The sequence below is a fragment of the Vipera ursinii genome, assembly GCF_947247035.1.
Source record: "Vipera ursinii genome assembly, chromosome: 2".
In the NCBI taxonomy this organism is placed as follows: domain Eukaryota; kingdom Metazoa; phylum Chordata; class Lepidosauria; order Squamata; family Viperidae; genus Vipera; species Vipera ursinii.
Genome location: NC_139513.1, coordinates 135,899,871 through 135,925,360, shown reverse-complemented (window position 1 = coordinate 135,925,360; position 25,490 = coordinate 135,899,871). Strand labels below are relative to the sequence as shown.

Here is a 25,490-nt window from a genome sequence, read left to right as displayed (position 1 = left end):
CTGCAAGAAAACCACCAAGCTCAGAGGGCACAGTTCAGAGAGCCACAAATATTCTCTTCTATGGACAATAATATATATCACTAAAATATAAAAAAGTAGTGAGTATAGATTTTTTTTTAAAAAAAAAGCACAGTGAGAAAACTTTCTAGAAACAATCCTTTCTGTTCCATCCATTTGTGCCCCAACTGCTAACCACAATTTAAATATTTATGCTTTACACTGAACAACGATTGTTGTTAGTTTCTGTGTTAGTCTTAGAAACCATATTACAAAAGGGGAAGACTGTGTTTAGTCTGGTGCTCATAGTAGTCTAGACAAAGGAAATATCCATTTGTACCTTTCCCCCCCTGATTTTACTGAGTGAAAATAACAACACACAATAAATGAACTGAGGGGAGAACAGTAACCAGACAAATCATAATTCCCAGTTCTTACTTCATCAAAAAAATCAATGTTAGAGTCAGTTTCTGCCAGTATTTATCTTTTATCTCAATGACTCTTACAAACAACTATAAGGAACATTAGTGGGGCCCTCACATTTTCTATTAGAAAAACACTACTTTGTAGAATTCTACATTGTAAATGCCAGAAAAGAAACAAAACAAGGATCCAGATTCTTCCTCCCTGTTAAACATAATTTATTTTACTTTCTAGATTATGGCTCATTACAAGTCATTGGTATGTTTATTTTTTGATTGAATCTTATCCCAGTGAAATAAATTGATTTATTTATGAGGTTGCACAGATTCTGTATACTATTAAGGGGTCATAGTATCACAACATTCAGAAACTTTTGCCTTAACCCACCATGTATTTTTTACTTCCGCTTAATGGAATACATACTGAGACAGTACTGTATGGTTCTAAATCTTGATTTACAGTGTGCTATTAAAACATGTCAAGATTGTTAGTATAATATGTTTGCCTAGCCACTGATTTTGCTCCTTTTATGAATACAGCAGAATTTTGCTTCGGTTCAGGAATTTTCTGTCTCTTAGTTGGGCTGAATAAGTGGAATTTTGCTGGATAGTCTGCCCTTCTTTCTCTGCACCCCATCTCTCTGTAAATCTTGCTCCTGAGAATTGAGCATCTACTTGGGAATAACAAGGAGGGAAAAGTCTTCAGACTAAGGAGAAAATTGATGGAAATTGCTGCTGACCATGGATATATATCTAAGGGAACACCTGCTGCCGGCATCAACTTCCCATCGTCCTGTGCGCTCCCACAGGGAGGGCCTTCTTAGGGTACCGCCGGTTAAGGAATGCCGGCGGGTTATCCCCAGGGGAAGGGCGTTCTCTGTGGGCGCGCCGGCCCTTTGGAACCAGCTTCCCGCGGAGCTTAGGACCGCCCCCGACCTTCGCTCATTTCGTAGGGACTTGAAAACTTGGTTTTTTGAGTTGTCTGGCCCAGACTGAGGGCTTTTAATTTTTAATTAATGGGGTTTTAGTTAAGTTCAGGGATTAATTTAATCTTAGTTTTAATCGTTTTTAATTGTATATGATGTATTTTAACTTTTAATTTTCCCTGTAAACCGCCCTGAGTCTTACGGGAATAGGGCGGTATATAAATTTAAATATAAATAAATATAAATAAATAAATATATATTTTTTTCATTCTGTTCAGTTGTGTCCAATTCTCAGAAACAATCTGGACAAGCCCCTGCAGGGCTTTTTTAAGCAAGGTTTTTCAGTAATGGTTTGCCATTGCCTTTTTCCTAGGTCTGAGAGAAATGACTGGCCCAAACTCACCCAGCTGGCTTCGAGTTTAGGAATTAAAGCTCATCATCTGCTGGTTTCTACACCAAACCAGATTTAATAAGTAGTAATTGGTGGGATATCAGTTTTAGGATCCAAGGCATTGCTTTTTAATTTATTTAAAATACCATCATACTTAAAGATAGATATCCATTAATGTGATTGTTTTTCTCCTTCTGGCAACAGAAAATAATAATCTAGCTGTTTTCATTGTGCCTCCTCTCATTCTCCTGCTGCTACTGATTGCAGCAGTTGTGACAATTCGACTATTGATCCTTCCTTGGTGCAAGGCAAGTGAGTATTGGCTGGGCTTGGTTTGTAACTACATTCCTTTTGTCAGAACTATTTTGTCTCCTACAAATTTAGAGAATAGAGCATAATCCTTGCAAACTGCCCCTCACAAGCTTACAGCTTTATTTTCCTTTACTTTTCAATTGAATTAGAACTAAATGTAGCGCACATAATTATAATATGCTCAGGCAACACGATTGTTTGGTTAGCTGTTCTGCCTTCCAGTGGGTTTCCAGGTGCAATTCAAGATGCTGGTGATCACTGTAAAGCCCAGGCTGTGGGCAGAGATTTTGCCTGCAATACTGCATTCTAACCACTGTACCACCAGGGCTCCCTGGTGGTATGGTATATCATAAATAGGATTAACTACTAATGTAATTTAAGGAAGAAATTAAATTTTGGAGTTTAACCAGCTACTAACTTCAAGAGATTGCATATGGCTTTGAAGACTCAGACTGAGCACCTCTGGTTTTCAGCTGGGAATCCAGGATTTCATTTGATTTCATTACATTGTTTCATTTTATTTCATTTATATGGCCACTCAGGTCACCAAAGAAACTTTGGGCAGTTAATATGGCATTAAAAAATAAATAAAAATGAAAATGTAATCAAATACATAATGTCATCTCCCAAGACAAGTATATCTAATATCCTGACCTAAATGATAGAGGAAAAGACAGGCTTTTCTGACTTCTGAAAGGCTATCAGAATTAGAGCCAGTCAATTTTTATTTATTTATTTTTTGCGCGGGGTGGGGGGGATGATTTTTACAAAGGGCACGTACCACTACAGAAAAGGCACATTTCCTAGGTCCAACCAGATGACCTTGACTGATAGAGAGGACATGGACTCCTCTCAAGAATAGCATCTGGGATAGGACAATACAGCTGGAGACAGGTGGTCTCACAAACATCAATCTTGTGCCACATAGGGCTTTTTAGGTAATCACCAGCTCCTTAAATAGTATTGTACATGGTACGCCCTTAATTACCTTGTGCCACTGCATTCTGGATCAATTGCAATTTCTGGGTGACCTTCAAGGGCAGTCCTAAGCAGGCCACATTGCAGTAATCTAACACGAAGATTATAGTTTTACCCAGTGCTTTTTTTGTAAAAGAAAAAGGTGCCGGAACTCATACATGTCATACAACCCGCCTTGCCTACCCTACAAGGTTCCATCCAAAAAAGGTGCCGGAACTCCGTTCTGAGCGTTCTATGAGAAAAAAAGCCCTGGTTTTACCACAAAGGAAAAAAACCCATTGTTTACTTGAACCCATTGTTTCTACAACTGGAATTTCTTTTTCTTTCTTTTTCTTTTTTTGCAGGGAAACTGAAGTCAGCTAATATTTCCACTGCATATGATGATACTGGTAACTGTCAACATTTTACTATTGCCATAAAATGTATTTCTTGCAAATGAATAAGAAGAAGGAAATATGTTTGAGTATTTGAAACAGCCCTCTCCTTGTCTTTGAGGGCAAACATCAACCTTTTAGGTGGATGTTGGTGCACCTGTCTTGCAGAACCATCATTAAGATCAATTCTTCGGTTTGCTACCAAAAATACTCTTTAGGAATAGAGTATTGGCCAAGCGTGACTGGACACGCAAGGAATTTGTCTCTGGTGCATAAGCTCTCAGTGTATATACAAACAACAAAGTGATAGTCATAGATCATAAATCATAAGATACCAATAGGAGAAGGTACTAGGAAAGGTGAGAAGATGAGAAAGATGAGAAGGATAATGGCAATTCAGCCCTACTACATGGGTAGATATTCTTCAGGCATAAGACAGTGCCATGGGAGTAAAGTTAGCCTCAAGTTGGTGCTGCCCATAGCAGCCTTGGTGAAATGTTCTCCAGTAGTTTTAAAATACTCTTTGATTTCATACCAAATATAAGGGAAATAGCTGGCTATGATTAAGCTATGCTATCCTTCCATCTTTCTGGAGGTTAGACTGAAATGTTGGTTTAACTCCAGAGTTCCTTGCGTGTTTGTTGAAGCAAGAATAGAGCTCAGAGGCTACCGTCACTTAACCTTGGGCCTATTCTTTTCTTCCAGGAGAAAACCAACTTGACAATGAACATTGTGTGGGTAAGAGAACTTTCCATATAGTTTATTCAAGTTCTCCAATGTGCACCTATAAGAGAAAAGATCAGTTTCCAAGTGCAAGAATATTATTTATTAAATTTTACTTATTTATTAAGACACTTGTCACAGAGCAGGGGATGCAGATTTTATAAATACAGTCTAAGTCCTCCTAGGTCCACAGAGCAGTGAGCCACAAAAACTCAACTGGTCCTTCTGATCAGGGGTAGACAATCTTGTAGGGGGGATCTTGTTACTGTACAGGTAGTCCTTGACTTACAACAGTTCATTTAGTGACTGTTTGAAGTTACAAGAGTGCTGAAAAAGGGGCTTATGACTGTTTTTCACACTTACAACATTGCAGCATCCCCAGGGTTACATGATCAAAATTTAGATGCTTGGCAACAGGTTCATAATAATGACAGTTGCAGCACCCCAGGGTCATGTGATCCCCTTTTGCGACCTGCTGACAAGCAATGTCAATGGGGAAGCCAGATTCACTGAACAACCATGTTACTAAATTAACATCTGCAGTGGTTCACTTAACAATTGTGGCAAGAAAGGTTGTAAAATGGGGCAAAACTCACTTAACAAGTGTTTCACTTAGCAACATAAATTTTGGGCTCAATTGTGGTTGTAAATCGAGGACTACCTATATACCTGCCTTCTAAAACTATCAGTGTCATGAAGTCTAGCCAACAGACACACTGTTCTGTGCAAATCCAGACAGAATATCAGAGCACAGTTGCTTTTATATATTTATTCTAAATCTTCTTACATGTGCAGGGCAACGTGCCATAAAGCAAAAGGCTCAATGCTTTCCTGGTTCGGGGACAAAACTCTACAGCTAGCAATTTGAGTGACCACACTGGGAATCTTTGGTCTTCAACAATGACATATTTTGATTGATTCTTTCATTTTAAGGAGGATGACCCCCTAATGTTTGAACTCCTTCACTTGTTCCATAGTGCTATTATTTCTCTTACAATGATACTTACTGTATAATTATTACCACTCTTGCTAAACACCTTTTCTTTAGTTTTGGCATTTACAACAATTTGCAAATTCTGTCTTAAGGTTGGGGTGCCAATAATTAGTAAGTGGAGTAGAGTGGTAAGGGCTCCACTAGTTTTGAATCAATACAAGCAGGATAACTTGTAGGATTACCAGCCAGGCGGCTCTTTCTTAAATTTCAACTGCCTTCTGAAGAGTCACCAGCTGAGAGCTAAAAGAACTGAGAGAGAATTTAAAAAATACCACCACAGGAAACTCTAAGGTGGTGAGCGGGATAACAAGGAGTAGGAATATCTCTTCTCTGGTTTTTCTTTCTTGGCCTGAAAGTTATGGATGCTAGATATATGGATTGATGGATCTTGCTAAACTACAAAATAGTTTGTTTCCAGCTCAGTGTGATATACAAGCCTAGAGACTGTCATTGTAAAAAAGTTTTTATAGTTTAGAAAGCGTGCAAATACAAGCAGATGAATAGGTACCACTTTGGTGAGAAGGTAACAACGTTCCATGCGAGTTGGCGTGTAGTCATGCTGGCCACATGACTATGGAAGTGTCTTTGGACAACGCTGGCTCCCTTGGCTAAGAAACAGAGATGAGCATGAGCTGGCTCAGGAATTCTGGGAGTTGAAGTCCACGAGTCATAAAAGAGCCAAGGTTGCCTACCCCTGCTCTAGAGACATAAACGACTGGACGGGGGAAATCTTTATCTTTTTTTTAACCTTTATAGTTTAGAATTATCTGTGTGCCAAGCTACCATGTCTTGTTCAACTAATCTTGAATAAAACAAAACATAATGAAGCATGTTATGTGAACCTAGCCAATACTAATCTTGTTCTAGTTCAAACTAAAGTGGCAAGAGCAAAGGCTTTGTCAGACAATATGCAAAGTGACCTTTTTCTTAAGCTTGTTTATACTAAAATATAATTGGATGAGTTCACACAGCATACTCTCCTACAAGCTGTCCTGCAAGTTCTGAAACCTTCCAAAATTATGTGAATCGGCTATAATAAACAAACTATGGCCAAACATAATACAAAATCGTTTCAAACAATATAAAACATGCCCTTCCAGCAAAATCCATCGCTATTTGTATAGAAAATCATGCTTGTAGTGCTATTTTAAGCCTATCGACAGGGTCATTTGCATTTTTAAATGCACTCCGATGCCTGCACAAACAAAGGGCATGTGAACATGCACAAAGTGCAGTGATAAACACCAAAAGCACAATTAGCTAACCAACCAATGTTAACCTTTTCAGTTTTTCCAAAAACTCCAAAAGAGTCAGTATTCACGCAACTAACCAAAGCAGAGCATATACATGTACTGTATATAGAAAATGTTTAGGAGGGGAAAAAACCTATGTGGATGGCTTGCTAAACCTGTGTGGGTCCCACTGATGTTGAGACTCAGGATGCCTCTACAAATGCTGTGAGTCCTTAAAGGTACTCTGGAAGCTCCACAATCAAGAGACAAAAGAACTGACACAGTAAATACACACACACACACACACACACACACACACACACACACACACACATATTAGACAGGCCAATCCAGTCAACTCAATCCTATGTTAATACTTTTGTATTTACAATCGGTTTCTTTGGCACACAAATGAAGGGGGGAAAAAACAAGCAGTAATTTACCTTCTAGGCCAGTCTTTTTCAAACTTGCCAGCTTTAACATATATGGACTTCAACTCCCAGAATTCCCTAGCCAGCATGGATACACTGCACTGTTCTAGGCAGTTATGCTGTGAAGTGACAAGTGGGAGAACAGCCAGCTCTAGAACAGTTTCCTCACAGCATTTAAGTATTTCTTAAATGCCTGCTTCTTCTTTCCAAAACTCCACCTCCAGGTGACTTCCATCCAGTCTAAGCCATAACACAAGGGCATGACTTCCCGCTGTAGCACCCAGAGAGAACTGTAAGAGACAAAACAACTTCCAATCCTATCACGAAAGCAACAAAGGAAAGTACTCCTTTCCCAACCGCTGTATTGTATTTCATGCTTGAACATGAAACCAGCCTCCATGATTTCATACTCAAACCAAAACTGTTTTGTTTCATGCATGAATAATTTTGAACTTGGATTGTTTCAGGTTTGACCCATTTTGCACATCCCAATTCATACGTTTGAAACTCTTTTCGGAGAAATGTCACTTAATTTCTCACCCCCATTATTATAACAGTACCTGATTCCTTTCTTGCATTATCGTTCAGCTTATGGAGCAACCGAAGAAATGGAATATTGCAATATGAAAATGAAAACCAAGACAGATGATGGCAGATATGGTAATTTTAAATATTGTGGACCAAAATCATTCTAATTATGCGTGAGCATTCATGTACATGTCTATTTGATTGTTTGTTTATTTGTTAGTTTATTTGTTTGGTTTCTATATCTGCCCATCTCAGCAAATGACTCTGGGCAGCTCACAATTCAAAACATATATTACAATTAAAGTTTATAAAACGTTAAGACAATAAAAAGAGTAAAAAGCACTAGAACAGTAAAAACATTAAAACGTCTAATTTGAAGTGGATACTCAAGCAAAATATCTGGCCTGTTAACAATATAGCCAGAAGGCATGTAGCACCCCAGGCTAAACAGCATAGCCAGGTTTTTAAGAGCTTTATGGAAAGCTAAAAGGGTCGGAGATTGGTCTATTTATATTTGGGCTGGTGAAACTAGCCAATAATTGCAGTCATATTAGATGGTGCTGCCTACCTAAACAGGAACATATCATTGCTTCCTAGAAAAGATAATGAAAAAAGACATATCAGAGCAAGAGAGCTCCTTGCTGTTTCAACTACTAGCTTACACACACTGGGAAGACAGGGTTGAACACAGGCTTTCAGAGTTGAATTCCAAAATAACCAGAAGATAAAAGATTACTTATAACTGGTGTAGGGAAGTCAAAGCCAACTGGTTTCTGAGGGATCCTTTCAGAGGCTCCCTTATAAATCAGTGGGCTTTTTTCCCATTCACTTTGAGTGAATAATTATATAATTCATTATATAATGAATTGAGTGAATAATTATATAATTCATTATATAAAGATACGAGTCTGTCTTATGAAGCAGGATTGCCACTTGTTTCTCCAAGCTAAACAGGCTCTTCCAATTGCTCATTGATACTGAATTTCTAGAAAGTTCTTCACTACTTATAACATGTCACATTTTAAAAAAGCTAATGCCCCTTATTTTATGTCTTTGATTTGATGTCAGTTCTGTTGAGATACAACAACCAAGAACTGATCAGGTCTTTTCTGTTCAGTTCTGAAGTTCAGCATTATTTATTGTTCCTTGGCAATTTGGCTCCAAGGTGAAGTTCTGTTTTTATTGAAGAGCAACGTGGACACTGAAACATATGACACCAACTTCCTATATTAGTATGCTTTCAAGCTTTTGGAAATGCCATTTATGTATACTGTTGTTGAAAATGGGCAAAAAGAACAATTTGATTTAAATATAGGCTTAAATGATCCTTCTTCAGATGATAAGATGCCCTTAACATCCCAATTTCTCTTTAAATCCAAATTAGAGAAAAACAATATTGAACCTTTGAAATACTATTTTTTTTAAAAAACAACAACCACCAAGTTCTTAAACTTGGAAATGGAATGTTAACATATTATTTCTATTTCTGTTAGACATAGTTCTGTAATATTATGAACTCACAATCGTAATTCTACACATGAAAGGTTTTGTCTGCTTTACCTTCCCTTCTCATACGGAAAGAATGCATATCCCAGCAAACAGAACTACATATTAGAGAAGATATATTCTGACTTATATTGTATGACCCATGGTAAAGAAGTGTCAACATTCAGAAAGAAAGGTTCAAAATTGCCTTTATTTTTAAAAAAATCAAGTATTTTTAGCTGCAGACATGTATTTGATTAAGAAGTCCTTTAATCTAGATATATGCATTGTTTCTTTCAAAGTAGTATCTCTGCTTCGCAACTGCACCAGCCCATTCTCTAGTGTGGCATCACTGATCAGGACTGTGAAGAGCACACCCATTTCATCATACCTATCAACAGGAATAAGAACAAAGAGTTACTATCCAGTGTTTGCAACAGCAGCATCAGGCATGTATAGTAGGAAAGCGTATTTTCAGAATCAATTAGAGCAGGGGTCCCCAACCCACAGGCTGCAGTCCACTACTCTGCTGTGACCTATTCAGAACCGAGTGCACGAGCAGCGGACCAGCATGCATGCACAGCTTGACTTGCATGAGCGGTGGGTATGCATGCACACACATGTGCTCAACTTGCACAAGTCAAGCTGCATGTGCATGCCGAGTGCGCCAGTCCGCCACTCATGCAGCCTAGTTCCCCTCCCGCCTGCTGGGCCGCCAAGCCACAAAGGTTGGGGACTAATGAATTAGAGAGTAGATATGATCCATTTACATCTTCTAAATTCCTTTTAAATTACTTTAACAAATAATTGATTACTTTTCAAATGGAGTCCTGAATTTTCAGGACCTAAACAGTAGATGGACTTGTATTTCACTCTGAACCATAAAGTACTTTGTATAAATCTGATTTAAGTGGGAACTAATCCAAGTGTGATTTATCCGATAAACCACAATTATGCTACTTATTTATTCTTTCAGCTCACTAAACTGTATGTTAAGGCATATGATTAAATTCAACTTACAAATAAATGCAGCCATCATTTTTTGGTATCTTAAGGTTAACTGGTTTGCTCAAAAAGACTTTGAGCAAATTTAACAACTTGTCAATATTATACATTTTCCACATTTACCTCTCAACATTAAATTCTGAATTATGCCCCTTTTCTCCTCCTTACTTTGTATAAAGCTGCTCCAAAGAGGATTGCATGGTTTCCAGATAGCCAGGCCAAACAGTAATCTCATTTTCTAACAATTCCTTGAACAACTCTTGGCACACCTTTGGGGGGAAAAAACTTTCTTCAGTCATTAAACGAAAAGATAAAACTGTAATGATAGAAAAGTTTATATCTGGCAGTAAGGAGATTTAAATACATGATACTTTCTGGGTGAAAGAGAAAAGAAAAAATATCCTTATGCTAACTTTGGATCATTTCTTCCAATACATTTTATTTTTAATTTTCTATATTGTTTGCAAAATTAAGGATCTAAACTATTTTTTTTTTGTAATTATTTAAGATTTATTAGCATTGCTAGGTCTAAGAGCTTGGTGCTCTGAACTTCCATCCATGTAAAGTGGGTCCTATTTTATTAGACATTTTCTTACGATTCAGGAGTTTTCATACAATATTTACATAATATGATGCACTTCTAATATTGAATGTAGGTTTACCCTACACTAATACTGAACAGAATTATAGAGAGAAATTCTTTATTTGAGGTAGCCAAGAAGCCAAAAACGTTGCAAAGGTGTTACAGGGGTAAAAGCTTTCCAGAAGCAATCAGAAGATTTTTAAAAATGGATCAAAATCTTATGCTGCCTGTTCAATCAGAATCACAAAATTGGAAATGACCTCAGATTATGTGGTCCATCACCACATAGATCCTCAGAAATATTCAGCTGTTATGAGTGGGATTGAGCTAAACAATCTGTCCATTTACTTAAGATTTATTTTTAATAATACAAATTATATTCAATTTATTTTAATTACTTATTTTCCATATTAGATGCCCCAAATTTAAACCCTGTGTGATCAAATGCAGCATGCCAACTGGTACAGAAGCTTAATAGAACAATCTTTATAACCCTGGTGAACTTAAGAGCAGAATGGAGATTTTCTGTCAAGTTTTCCTATAATCACATAATTTTATAGTGACTCAGTACCAAAGGACATGCTTTTAGCAAAAGCTTTTCTAGTGCAGACCTAACTTCCATAGATACTAGCTTCAGTGTTAGGCATGTTAACAGATTGGTGGATCAAAAATATTTCTCCTCTGCACAGCAGAACCCTTGACCCAACAATAAGTACAGAAAAGCTACATATACTGAAGTTGTTTCCTTTAATGTGTATAGAATTAAATCTGCCCTATTGTTACATTATACTTTCCTGGAAACAACCCAGCATTGAATGTAGATTCTGGCTACTTTTTTTCTTGGGGAAGGGTTTTTATCTTTTATCTTTAACGCTTGGCCAAAAGAGTTAGATGGAAAGTGCTTTTTTTAAAAAAAAATCAGCTGCTTTTGTTCAAATAGAGAGACATAAAAGCTATTTAAAAAATCTTGCTGTGATAGCTCACCTGCCTCAACTCGACTGTTGGGCCCCTTCCCATATCCAAAGCTACTCTGATGGGTGCCAGACATGGATGAAGTTTTAGGACCTGAAATAAAACATTTTTGATAAATAACGTAAAAATAACAATTGCAAATATTTGAAGAGAAGGACAGTTCTTAAAAGCTAGCTTCCTCGTCTCAGAATACTCCTGCTGGGAAAAATGAAGGTGATACTTGCTTAGTCCCTCTGCAATCTCCAGTGGTTGTTTCTCCATGCCTTCAATCTTCAGAATTTGAGGGGGGAAGAAGAAGATTCACACATACAGTAGATGGGGAAAGGGTCAAAGATCACACTGTTTCCTTATGGGGAGTTTCTATATCCAATCCACCGAAAGCAATGCAAACTACATTTATAGTTTCCAAATTTACAGCAATAGAATCTTTAATTCTCCAAATGAAAAGACTCAAAACAGGAACAGTGTTAAACACGTTTTCTGAATACAATTGCAAGGGAAGAATCTTATGCTCAGCTTCCATTGGCATTGATTTAATTTAATTTAGGAATATGAATCACCGTTCTCTGCAGAGCTTTCTTTTTGGTCAAGCCATTTTCAGACACTTGCATGCTATCATAGAGGTACGCTAAAACTCCACTGTCCAAATTGCCGTTCACAGAGAGGACATGAGGAACAACATGCTTTCGCCCGTCTCGACCCTGAAGAAAAAAATATCAAAATGTGCATTCAGTTAAATGTGCCCACATTTCAGCATTATCACCTATGTTGCTCATATTACATCAAAAGGGATGGTACAAAAAAAAGTGACTTTGGTGCTAACCTAGCAACAGCACCAAAGAGTTTAATAAAACTTACATACAATCTTGATACGTTTCCTGGATACATTTGTAATAGTTCATTATCTCCCAGCATTTGCAGAGTTTCTATTGTTTCCTTCCCCCAGGGAAAATTATAATACAGATTGTTTCCTTTTCTTCCTTCTTCACTGCAAGTGCCGCTGCTGAAGTTGGATGGGCTTGTGGCAAACTATTAAAAAGTAACATAAATATGCAGGGATTTACAGACTAAGTTGGATGGGCTTGTGGCAAACTATTAAAAAGTAACATAAATATGCAGGGATTTACAGACTAAGTTGGATGGGCTTGTGGCAAACTATTAAAAAGTAACATAAATATGCAGGGATTTACAGACTAAGTTGAATGGGCTTGTGGCAAACTATTAAAAAGCAACATAAATATGCAGGGATTTACAGACTAAGTATATTCCAGGTACACCCAAATTTAAGACTACAAATATTTATCTTCATTCTCAACAAACGGAAAACGGTATGCTTTTCACCTTGGAAAATAAGTACACGTTCATTTTGAAAAATATGGTTAGGAAACAACGTATACCCCAGAACCATACTATACAGACATGGACTGCAATTTTTGCTGATATGGGAAAAATTATCCTAATTCTAACAAGTTGTAAAAACGTATTTTAACATCCCCCAAAGTATTTGTGAAAAAGTGTTTTTTAAAAATCATTTGAAATTTTTCTGTTTAAATTTCAAATTAATTTTGGACTGTTATCTATAGAAACTGAATCTTTTGATTTGCAGTTGCTGGTTTTCTGAACTACTCAGAAGAAAAGTAATTCGGTTACCATTAAAGTAGCATTTAAAGCAGTGAGCTGAATTAATTAAATGTAAAAATATCTATTTTACTTTCAACTTAACAGCAGTTTTTTCAGAGGAACTATTCAATATTTTGATAATTTTAACATCTAATATAGGTAAGATCTCTCTAAATACCTTTCTCCACCACTGGAGCCGCTGATGTAACCAATAGCCAAGCCACTGCCCAGCTGTTCTGGCAGAGCTGTACCAAACAAGGGACGCCATTGTCCTTTCACCTGTTCTTTAAAGAATACCAAGAAGAGGTAAATAAATAAGCAAGTTGTTTATCTTCCAGAAAAGGGAACATATCTACAAAAAAGAATTTAGGAATCTGGATTACTGTACCTCATAGGATTTGTGTCATTTGGATGAAAACATACTCCTATTTGTGCAATTCCAAAAGGCAGTCTCTGGTTTACCAATTCCAGACAATCAATATAATGCTCTAAAGCACCTATAAACATAAATTAATAAACATTATTACAATATTTCAGGACAATTTCATTTATCCAGAAGAGAAACAGCCTGTGGATGATTATATGCAAATATGCTATGCAGTGATGTAAATGTCTCATAAAATCACATGATTCTAATGCTTGATTATACCATATAATGATCTAATCTCAGACATAACACTTAACATACCTGCATTTTCAATTAATAACTACAGTGCCATCTCTGTACCATTAAATGAAAATTTAAACTAAGCATAGGAATACAACAGTCACATAACCATAAAAACATAGAAGTACTAAATTAGGCAACTAACTAACCACACACACACCAAAATAGCAAAATGTTCATAATGACATAATGCAAGTTCCTCCTTTCCACGTGGAAAAGTAGCAGCACACTTATGCATTTTTATCATCTACTGTCTCCACTTTGTGGTAGCGCAGACAAGTAGCACCAACCACTAATACTAACACCTTTATTATACAGTTACAGAATCTTGCAAGAGTGAAAGTACCTCCCCTGTCCCTCCTTTTTAGGGAGTACTTTCTCTTTTTTGAGATACTTTCTCCATTCCCACCTCTCCTTTGGATTCAGATTTCATGTATCAGGAGTGCCTAGGCTGCAGCTCTTCCTCCTGTCTCCCAAGCTCATCCCCACATGCCATTAGACTCATTTTACCTTACAGACACATCTGCCCAAACTCCACATATTCCAACATTTCCTGACACACAAGGGTCAACAGAGTGCAGCCTGTTCACAGATTCATTTTTATTTATTTTATTTTAATTCCATTTATATTTCTCCGAAGACTCAGGGCGGCTTACAAGCTTAGCAGTAGCCTTCATTCTATGTATATGCCTGCTTATTAGGGCTTTCACACACCCCAAGCGGCATTATTACAAAGTCAGCTTAATTGCCCCCAACAATCTGGGTCCTCATTTTACCTACCTCGGAAGGATGGAAGGCTGAGTCAACCAACCTTGAGCCTGGTGGGATGCGAACCTGCACTAATTGCAGGCAGCTGGGGTTACTTAAGGAGGCATTCAATTTTTGTAAGTTTGCTTATTTGTGAGGACCCAGATTGTTGGGGGCAATTAAGCTGACTTTGTAGTAATGCCGCTTGGGGTGTGTGTGAAAGCCCTAATAAGCAGGCATATACATAGAATGAAGGCTACTGCTAAGCTTGTAAGCCGCCCTGAGTCTTCGGAGAAGGGCGGGATATAAATGGAATTAAAATAAATAAAATAAATAAATAAATTATCGCATGCCCGACCCTGAGAGACGTTATTGGTGATCTACTGCAAATGACATCCACATCTCCATTCTGATTTCCCCTCTGACTTCCGCGTTACAGGCCTTTCCGGGGGGGGGGGCCGCCCCGCAGTAACTATCTGCAGAAGTGGTGACATCCTACCGTGAAGAAGGTTGTCGCGAAGCATCCCAGATCGGGCTAACATTTTCTGCAAGGCGGCGAGCGGCTGCTCTCCGTCCGATCCCGCCTCCTGCAAGGTCTCCCCGACGGTGCGCGGATGCACCAGGCGCAGGGCCTCCCCCCGGGGCCGGTGGTCAGCAGCGGGGCCGAGTCGAGCCGGGCTCTCCACGCCCAGCACGTGCTCCCGAAAGACCACCACGGCCTCCCACCACTGCGCGGCCAGGTTCTTCTTCAGCGCCACCCCCAGCGGCCCGAAGGCCGGGTGGTCCCCTCGCAGGTAGGAAGCCCAGCTCTGCTGGCCGTCTTCTCGCCCTCCTCGGAGGAAATGCCGCCTCTGACAAGCAGCCAAGGCTGTTTCGACGCACTCCTCGCCCGCACGGTCGCGGCTGCTCTTGCCGCCGCCGCCGCCGCTGCTGCTGCTAGAAGATAGGCAGAGGCGCGACTGGGCCACCGAGGGAACGGCGGAGGCCCGGAAAAGCTGCGACGGCGCAGCGCGGCTCCCCGCCAGCAGCTTCAGGCTGTCGAGCTGCTCCCACCCCGGGGCTCCTGGCTGCCTCTCTCTCCGCCTCTTTCGGGAGCGCCTGTGGAGAAAACTGAGCCGCCTCCCAGATACGGGGCAACCGGAGCCGCGTCCGCCGCTGCGAGTTACGGAAACGCCGGAATTTGCAAGGCACAAGCAGCCCCACCGGGAGCAACGCCCGAGCCACATGTATGAAACGGCTTCGGGAAACCGATTGAAATGCGCACGCGCCGCTTCGCCCGGCGGGAGTGCGCCGGTGCATCTCTCCTCTCCCGTTCGACGAGACTGCAAAGCCTTTCGGGTGATGATGAACTACGACTCCCGGCATCCTTCGCTGTTAGCCATGCCGCCTAGGGCTGCCTAAGGTTTGTCTTCCTTCGGCTTTCCGCAGGGCTCTAATCTTAAAATCTCACAAATTAGTGAGATTTGAACGATATTCGCCACGTGCCCTCGTCCAGTTAATTCAAGACGCTTAAAGGAAACTACGATCCTGATTTGTTTTGGCTAAGAAGCCTCGTGGCGGAAAGCCACGAGTATTTCACAGAGCAATTTTATGTTGGATTGGCCTTCAGACTTTTATCTACCATATTGCCAGGGCTTTTTTGTCACAGAACGCCCAGAACGGAGTTCCAGCACTTTTTGGATGGAACCTTATAGGGTAGGCAAGGCAGGTTGTGTGATGTGAGTTCCTGCACTTTTTTTTTTTTTTTACAAAAAAGGCACTGTGTATTACAATGTAAGAAGTCCTCGACTTAGGACAATCGAGACCAAAATTTCCATTAAGCAAGGCAGTTGTTAAATGAATGTGCTCCATTTTACAATATTTTCTGCCATAGCTAAGTGACCCAATTTTTAAGTGCTGTACAGGGTAGCCCTCACCAATGGCAACTGGGACCAGCAATTGTCACTTATTTATTTATTTATTTGTTTGTTTGTTTGTTTTTATATACCGCCCTTCTCCCGAAGGACTCGGGGCGGTGTACAGAGCAAGGTAAGTATACAGTAAAACAGTAGCAAAAACAAATGAAACCCCAAAATCTATCAGGCCAGGCCGGCTTGCTGGAATAGATAGGTTTTTAATGTCACGCCGGAAGGAGCAAAGGTCGGGGGCCATCCGGATTTCGGCAGGCAAGCAGTTCCAGAGGGTTGGCGCACCCACTGAGAATGCTCTCCCTCTGGGGGCCACCAGCCGGCATTCTCTGACCGGTGGCACCCTGAGGAGGCCTTCTCTGTGGGAGCGCACAGGACGGAGGGGTGTTGACACTGGCAGTAGGTGCTCCCGTAGGTAATCCGGACCCATGCCATGTAGGGCTTTGTATGTCATCATTAGCACCTTGAATTTCACTCGGAAGGCAACTGGAAGCCAGTGCAGCTCACGGAGGAGAGGTGTAATATGGGAGTATCGGGAAGCCCCCAAAAGTGTTCGTGCAGCTGCACTCTGTACCAGCTGAAGCTTCCGAGTGGCTCTCAAGGGCAGCCCCATGTAGAGAGCGTTGCAGTAGTCAAGGCGAGAAGTCACAAGTGCAGTTAAGTGTGGTATCTGTATTGCAAATACATTTAGCAAATGTAAATGTGTGATGTGTATCAGAATCTTATTTCACTTATATTTAAAATGTGTACTTTATTATTTGGTGTTTTTCATGATACTTCAGTAACTAATGAATGCTGAAGGCCAATTTTTGTCCCCATGACTATTATTTAAGAATTTGCCACTATTTAAGAATTCATTTATCTCCTTGAACACCTGGAAACCTGCTGTGCAAACTAAGATTTGGATTGACACAATCACTGACTCAAAAGGCCAGAGGAACTTTCTATCATGCAACATAATCCCATTATGGGCAAGTTGAAACATATCAACTCAATTATTTACATTTACCTGAAGCACAAGTTTATTTCTTAACATATTTGATATTTTAGCCTAAAATAATTTAAGAGCACCTAAGTCTAATGGTCAAGGATATAGACTGGGAGATTTGAGTTCTAATCCTAGCTTTTATGTATAAAGCTAGCTGGAGGGCCTTGGGCCAGTCACTTTCTCAGCCCTAGGAGATAGGCAAATCATTTCCAAAATGTTGCCAAGAAAACTGCAGACTTATCTAGGTAGACAGGAGTCAACATTGACTCAAAAGGCCCAAAATCTCTAGAATGTGTGCATGTGGTTTGGCACATTTGTCAGCCTTATGTTGTATTTAGAACATATCTAATTCTCAAAACCATTTTAGACATTTAAGTATCTGAAGCTGTAATCTGCCCATATCAGGAATCTGGGTTTACATTGCAATAGGAGAGCAGTTTAAGCAGTTTAAAGTATAGTAGAATCTTTTCTATTGACATCTTTTATTAAAAGGTATTAAGTTTTTATGAGAATGTTTAGTATCCCTTGGAATTCTTCCCCAAAATTCAGGAATTCAGGAACCCAGTTATAAATCTCCAAAATTATCTTTGTTGAAGGTTCAACTAGCTTAGTAAGTCTATTTCCCATGTAGCTGCAAAAAGCAGTAGGGGGGGGACACACAATATTTTCCAATGACATAACAAACCAGTGCCTGCTCAGCTCCATCTGACAATTGCCCAGTCTCAAAAGGCTTGAAAGAGATCTTTCTTTCTTTGGTTTCCAAAGATTTCAATCACTACATCAAATTTGTGCCCTTTGTAACATTAACAGACTAGCTGTAGTTAGCCTAAATAGATCACTCAAACAAGAAAATTCTGTTTTGAAATACCTTTATTAGAAGGCCATGCAATGCCTTCAGTTGCTGTTATTTCAAATCACTGTACATTTACTTTGTGAAAACACAGTCTGCATTTTCTAGTACAAAAAACTAAAAATCATTCAAGGAATGTAGAGAATATTCAACTTAAATAGCGGAAGTGCACCATTGTTACTGCTGCACTGCAGACCTTTCTGCATGTTCCATATTAAATAACTATCTTTTCTCAACACACAATATAAAGAGCAATTATGAAAAACAAGACATTTAAATAGACTAAGTTATTGGGTATAATTTGCTGGCATTGGATAACCTATCATTGGCGTACCACCAGTTGTAGGGTATGTATACTGTTGTTGGTTCATTGCACTGTGCATGTTTGCCATGTTATTTCCATACTGCTGGTCATAGCCATTTTGATAGGCTGGAGTGCCAGCCCTAAATCCACCTTGCATGCCAGCTGCTCCAAAACTGTTACCAAAGGTAGTTCCATTACCAAAACTTTGAGCACCAAAGCCACCATTCTGGGCTTTTGCTCCAAAGTCTCTCTTGCCCACTGCACCATAGGTTCTTTCAAAGTTTTCCCTTTCTCTAAAACCAAATCCACCTCTTTTACCCGCAGAGTATCTGTCACGTCGGTCCCCTCTGGAACGACCTGCAAAATTAAAAAGCAAATTAACAGGATTTTCCCTTACTCCAAAGTTTCTTCCTCCAAATGTGCTCTTCTTGGGAGGCTTACACTACCTTCCCATTGAACAGATATAAATGTGCTTAGATTCAACATATTTTACATAGTACAGCTAAAGCAGTAAAAATTTATCTTTGCCAAGCATTACCAAAAATCTCTATTTCAGGCACTGAAATATTTAAGCCAAAAGGCAATTAAGAATCAAAGTGTTAGGTAAGTCGTGATTACCTGAGCCTCTGTCTTCAACCAACTGGAGCAATTTGGGGTTGATTGCTTGATTAGCTTCACGAAGTACAGAGATGAGGTCGCTCACTTGTTTTATGTTATTAGGTGTGAAAAATGTGTATGCTGTGCCTGTTTTGGTGCTGCGGGCAGTTCGTCCAATTCGGTGGATATAGTCCTCAGAGGAGTTTGGGTAGTCATAATTGATGACAAATTTCACATCTTCCACATCTGTAAAGTGTTGCAGTGCAGCAAAAGCAATGTACAAAATTTTGCACACCACAACAGCCAGATGAAAAAGCAAGTTAGATAGTAACAGATCTTAAGATGGTAACTGCTGAAAATAATGTTAATTATTCCAAAAAGAAAAAAGAAAAATTGAGTATCGATGCACTGTTCCCTCTGAAATTCTTTGTAATTTATCCCATGATCTAAATCCTTACCAGAGTGCCCCTACAAGTCAAGTGACATCTGAACGCTTCTTGCAGTAGGACCAATAAGTTCACAGTAGCCTCTTCATGTGCTCCCAAGGACCTCACTTTAAACATGAGGTCTTGCCACGCACCAGAAGCTCAAAAAGAGGGCCACACTGCTCATCTTGCCAAGACCTTTTAACCGCAGCTGCAAGAAAAACATACCTGTCCCCGAAAGGTCATCAAGTTGTTTTCATGCACTGTGTCTCGTCTAGGCAAGAGCTTCCAAGAAGCCAGCGTTCACTTGAGTGTCTCTCTCTCTGGCAGGTCTCGACATGACGGTTAGGGTATAGGTGACGGAGGAACTCCAGGTTTGAAAAGCCACTGCTTTCCCACCCCAACTTGTAAATGAGAGGTGGACTTTCAAATTTCATGTGCCAGTACTCACCAATTTGTTCAAGGCTCAGTACATTTTAAAGCTGCTCTCTCCATTTCAAAGGTTGGGGGAAAAATACCAGGCCACTGAAGTTTGTTTATTCTTCAACATTTCAGCAAACTCACTGAAATCCAAAGACTCACGGACCACAGCAAACAATATGCACACAGACTAAACAGCAGTGCACCATGGCAAGTCATGCAAAGCATGGAACAGTAGAAATAACCGGGCAAAAGTGAACCGTGAATGAAGCTACCGTTTGAGAGAACAGTTTATGGGACCGTAGTTTTAGTCTTTGCCTTTTGAAGATTACTGGCACACAATGATCAACTTTCACCTCTCTACCAGACTGGAAGCGTCCAGACGATCACTTCCACTAGTCCTCCATCCCCCTCGAGTCCTCCGATAGTCATGCCTAGGCCTTGCCACAAAGACTGCACCTTTATGTGAAAAAACTTAGAAAAACGCAGAGGTTAAAGAAAGCAATTAACTTTCTTTAAAAAAAAACTGTATCGCCCAAGATTAGAGTTGTACTAACCTAGACCTCTGGAGGCAACATCTGTAGCAATCAAAATAGGAGCCTTCCCATGTTTGAATTCTGCAAGAAATGGCCAAGTTAGTTTGCTTCACTAAGTATTTTGCAGAATAATTGTTTATTATCCTTTTTACTCACCATTTAAAACCCAGTCTCTCTCCTGCTGACTTTTATCACCATGGATACCCATTGCTGGCCATCTGTAATTATATTTAACATTATATACCATTATATACAATTATATATTTAACATTATATATACTTTCTCAAACCAGTAGCTCACTGATAGTGCCACTGTCACAAATGTATAGGATTCCTATACCAAAAATTATTCCATTTTGTGCAGGAACTAATTGCCGTGTTGGCAGAATCATTGTTTAAAGAGAATAAGACAGTACTGCTTTATGCAAGACACACAGTATCCAATTAGGTCTCTTTTCTCAGTACCCGATTTCTGGCAATAAGGCTAGAGAAAGGCTACAGGACTGTTATTTGTATTAGGAGCGAACTGCGAAAGTAGAGGTAGATGAAGGAGATTAATTCAGGCGTAAAGCCTATTCCTTCAATTTATTTTAAAGAAAGGTATAGCTTACCCATCTCTCCTCATTTTTCTTGTTAGATCATCGCATCTTCTTTTGGTCTCCACAAACACAATTGTCTTATTTTCTTTTTCACTCATAATTTCTTCCATCAATCGAATAAGCCTATCACAATAAAAGTAGAATTTATTGATAAAATTGACTACCACATAAAAACCAATCTTTCCCACCACTATGAAGAAAATTAATCAAGTTTACTTACTTGTCATCCTTCTCTACATCGTGACATACATCCACTATCTGCAGAATGTTGTGGTTTGCACTTAGTTCCAATGCCCCAATGTTGATGTGTACATATTCTTTTAAGAAGTCTTCTGCAAGCTGCCGAACTTCTTTAGGCCATGTTGCACTCCACATCAGTGTCTGCCTATCAGGCTAGAAGTAAATTAATAGTTAAGAATGTATTAGCTACTTCAGTCGCTACCTACAAAACCTGGAACAAGCATATTCCAAGGCTGAATTTCCTATCATTCAGCACATTATTAAACATGAGTATTTATACTTACTCTAATCTGTTCGACAATTTTTCGGATCTGAGGTTCAAATCCCATGTCAAGCATTCTGTCAGCTTCATCAAGAACAAGGTAAGTGCATCTCCGTAGGTTGGTTTTGCCAGCTTCTAAAAAATCTATGAGTCTACCAGGTGTTGCAATGCAGATTTCCACACCTGAAAGTAGTAATAAATGTGGTGGATTTACAGTTCTGTACTCTCCTAAATCATCTTTAGGAGAAATCTGCTAAATAGTCCCTTTTTAATACCTCTCTCTAGATCACGTATTTGTGGTCCCTTTGGAGCACCTCCATAAATACAAGTAGACTTTAAACGGCAAGCTCTACCATATTCTGCAGCCACCTGCTGCACTTGCTGAGCCAATTCTCGAGTTGGTGCCAGCACCAGACACTATGGAGAGAAATCCAAATCCAAAATTAAGACAAAATTACTGAACTTGTTGCCACTTGTTATATTAAATACCACAAGCACTAAATTTAGACTTAGTTCTATCAAAAATAAACCCATTGGTATCAATAGGATTTTAGTATCAATATAATTTGAACCATTTCACTGACTCCAGCCTAGAAGTTATGTTACTTCATTTAAGAGAAATTGCTTTAAATATACCAATATAGTTTGATTTTAAAAGGTAATGCTAAAATTTAACTGATTTTATTTTCCCATTAGGAAACAACCAAATTTCAACTTAATTCTATGAAAAATTATATTGTATTGCAGGGATAATCAAAACTAATTTCATCTCCCTCTTTCCCAAAATAAGGGTCATAGGTTCAAATACTTACAATAGGTCCATCTCCTCGCTCTAGGAACGGTTGATGATTTATATGTACTATGGCTGGCAACAAATACTATTAAGAAAAGAGAACGAACAATTGTTAATCATCTTAACGATATGTTTGTTAATTTAAGATATATTAAGAACTGCAGTAATTACTTACAGACAATGTCTTCCCTGATCCAGTTTGTGCTACGCCAACCATATCTAGTCCACTCAAAGCAACAGGCCAGCCTTGTGCCTGAATTGCAGTTGGTTCTGTAAAGTTCTGTCTCTGGATTACTTCCATAACGTTTGCTAGAAGACAAAGCACCTGTCTAACTAATAGTCCAAAAATCTACTTTAAAATTGTTAGGCTACGTTACCAATAATATTTTCTTACCAGGAAAATTAGCTTCGTAAAAATTCATAACTGGTTTGGGACAGTTATGGCCTTTAACAGTGATTTCTTTGCTTGCTCTATATTGTTCAATCTCTTGCTGCAAAGATAGCAAAATGTTTCAGTGGACAACACTTACAAGAATCAATACTGCTTTTAGAGTACAATCTTACCACCAGAATTTAAAATACAAGTTAAGTAAGTAAAAGCAGTTTCCATACCATAGCACGCCGGGCAACATCAGGATGTTCCTGATAGAAATTTTTTTCAAATTTGGGAAGCTCATCTAGATTCCATTTCTTCTTGGTAAGCTTTTCTCCAGGATTTCCAAATTTCTTCCCTCCTAAAGATCCCCCTCTACTTCCTCCAAAACGAGGGCCACCAAACCTGCAATGGCAAATTACACACACACACACACAAAAAATTACCTAAAAGCTTAAGCCATACTGTTTTTACAAGATGAAACTTTTATTATAGCACTGGGTGTTTATTATCGCCAACCTCAAAAATTAATCCACCGTGGGCCCTAAAGCACAACTGGAGAAACTAGGAATAAATCCAAACTATACAATATCTTCCACACAAACGCATTTGGGCACTCCCTCTCTGCGTCAGACTCCGAAGTGGGCGGGAATAATTATGAAATCTACCCGAAGCTGGCTTTTCGAGCAACGGGATGGTTTCTTTCAAGAGATTCGTAAAAAAAAGGCTGCTTGCACGGCCTGCGAAGAAAGGTTTGTGCGCAAGCGCCGGCGAATACCGAAGGCTTTTCTAGAGCCCGACCGCTATGTCGGAAAGCATCGTTGTCCCCTCGGCACCAGTAAATCAGCCGCTGCCCCAGGCTCCGCTTTTGTCTGCGGCGCAAAACAGACGCGGTGGCGGGGGGCGAAGGGGGCGGCCGGCGCTGCGCCCTCCCACACGTAAAAGGGAATTCGGGTCGAGCGGCTCCAGGGGGGCTCCTCTTTTGTCTTTTTCCGTCTACGCCACATTTTCCGGCGGCGCGTCCATTTTAAGGCCGGGGCGGGGATAAGAGAGAAGCAGGCGGAGAGGAAGAACAAAGACGACGACGACGACGGAGGCAGCAGCGGCCGCCGCCGGCATTTTGATTTTCCTCTCAGCCACCGCATGGCGGGGCCAACCATTAAACAGCCGGAGCCATTTTTTTTTTTTTAGACATAAGGAAGCCGCTTTCGACGGAAAGGCAGCGAAGACGGTGCTTTTAATCGCACCTCTTCTTCCCCCTCCATTCCGGCACCTCCTCGCCCCCTTTTTTTTCCCGCCAGCGCAGTCCATCCCCCCCCCAAACCCTACCGCTCTCCCTCGCCCCTTCCTCATTTCCCTCCGACTCGCCGCGGCCTCAGCATCCGGCCGCAGCTTTCAAGGATTTCGGCTCGGCTCTCCTTCGAGGCCTCGGACACAGACGCCCCCCCCCCCATTCCCGTGGCGCGCGGCCGTCGGTGGCGCCGGGCAAAACGGCGCGTTAAGCCTCCGCCGCCATTTTAACGCCCCAGCTTCCCACCCGGCACAAGAAATGGCTGAGCCTCGGCGATGGCCGAGCCGACTCAACCGAGCCCCACGGCTCACCCGCGGTCCCTCTCACTGGAATACCCAGGCATGTTGACGACGGCGACGAACAGGGCCTTAACAGCGGGGATCGAGAAGACCGCAACCAAAACCTGAAGCCGATGACGAGGGCGACTGAATGGGGAGTGGTTGAACTGCCGGATGCCGGTTATATACCCGGCACCGCCACGAATGTCGGGAAGCCGGCTCCCGACGTCACTGAAGGTCCCGCCCCCTTCTGTGCTCTACGTACGCATTCTTCTTCGAAGGGCTCTCTCCGCTTTTCCTTTGGAGGCGGGACTTTGAGGCGAGTGGCGCGTGCGCTCTAGCCTCTGAGATTAGCAGGCGCCCTTCGGTGAGCTGGAGGCAGCTGGGTGGTCGGCTGGCGAGGAGAGTTGCCTTTTTCATCTCCAAGGAACGGAAAGGCTCAGCCCACGATGTCGTCACTCCAGCTCTGTAATTTCGGACTCGCTTAAAAGGCTTTACCCTTCACCCATTTTATTTTATTTTATTTTAATTCCATTTATATCCCGCCCTTCTCCGAAGACTCAGGGCGGCTTACAAGCTTAGCAGTAGCCTTCATTCTATGTATATGCCTGCTTATTTGCCTCTTTTCCGCTTCGTGGCCACTCATTTCAGAATTTGAGTTGCCCACGGTTGCTCAGACCCTAGTCCTAGTGTATTTCTTATATCTCGAGAGATTTGGGCCGTTTTCCCTAGCCTAGACGAGCCTTAAATAATATAAGCAAAAATTTGAAGCGTTTCTCCTCTTGTACGACTCGAGCCTCTCTGAGCATCCTGGATTTCCACACAACTTGTATCAAAAAGTCCCTCACCACTCAACCCAATACAGCACAAACAACACAAAGCCTAAAAAAGAATCACACTGCTATGTACATCAAGAATATCTCAGAACTGAATGACCTTGTTCTCCCTTGAATTCCTACGTGGTTGTTTCTATCACCAGTTTTGCTCCAACGTTCGACTTTGTTGAAGTCTCCATATGGTCATTTATTGTGGAATCAGTTCCATGCAGCACCACAGGATTACAGTATTTATAACTCTTTATATATGAAACAGACTTCAGGAAGCATAGCCACCTCCCTACAAATTAGCAAAACTTTCGTGTCTAATCTCTGTTTTGGCAGGAAAAGTGTGCTTGGTTTTCATTCCACCGCAAAAAATATCCATTCGGCAAAACATGAAAACTACAGGAAAACCATACAAT

At 40.5% G+C, this 25,490-nt stretch overlaps 2 protein-coding genes across 3 annotated transcripts; both read right to left on the bottom strand.

The window, feature by feature from the left end:
- Window positions 1–8,985: 8,985 nt before the first annotated feature.
- On the bottom strand, window positions 8,986–15,685 carry POLG2 (DNA polymerase gamma 2, accessory subunit). Its single transcript, XM_083354982.1, has 8 exons — window positions 14,887–15,685; window positions 13,362–13,470; window positions 13,152–13,257; window positions 12,212–12,382; window positions 11,914–12,054; window positions 11,366–11,446; window positions 9,967–10,067; window positions 8,986–9,184 (listed from the first exon to the last, which is right to left on the bottom strand). The coding sequence occupies exons 1-8, from the start codon at window positions 15,611–15,613 to the stop codon at window positions 9,019–9,021; spliced, it is 1,602 nt and encodes a 533-aa protein (XP_083211108.1). The 5' UTR covers window positions 15,614–15,685; the 3' UTR covers window positions 8,986–9,018.
- A 2,449-nt stretch (window positions 15,686–18,134) lies between these two features.
- On the bottom strand, window positions 18,135–24,426 carry DDX5 (DEAD-box helicase 5). 2 transcript variants are annotated; one of them, XM_083353567.1, is made up of 13 exons: window positions 24,308–24,426; window positions 22,921–23,086; window positions 22,703–22,799; window positions 22,484–22,617; window positions 22,328–22,393; window positions 21,791–21,932; window positions 21,538–21,698; window positions 21,234–21,406; window positions 21,026–21,136; window positions 20,571–20,632; window positions 20,436–20,495; window positions 19,055–19,279; window positions 18,135–18,793 (listed from the first exon to the last, which is right to left on the bottom strand). In XM_083353567.1, exons 1-13 carry the CDS (start codon window positions 24,313–24,315, stop codon window positions 18,420–18,422), a joined length of 1,779 nt encoding a protein of 592 aa, XP_083209693.1. In that variant the 5' UTR covers window positions 24,316–24,426; the 3' UTR covers window positions 18,135–18,419. The 2 variants fall into 2 exon arrangements, with proteins under 2 accessions (XP_083209693.1, XP_083209694.1); XM_083353568.1 differs by having other exon boundaries at window positions 24,284–24,418.
- Between the last annotated feature and the right edge of the window lie 1,064 nt (window positions 24,427–25,490).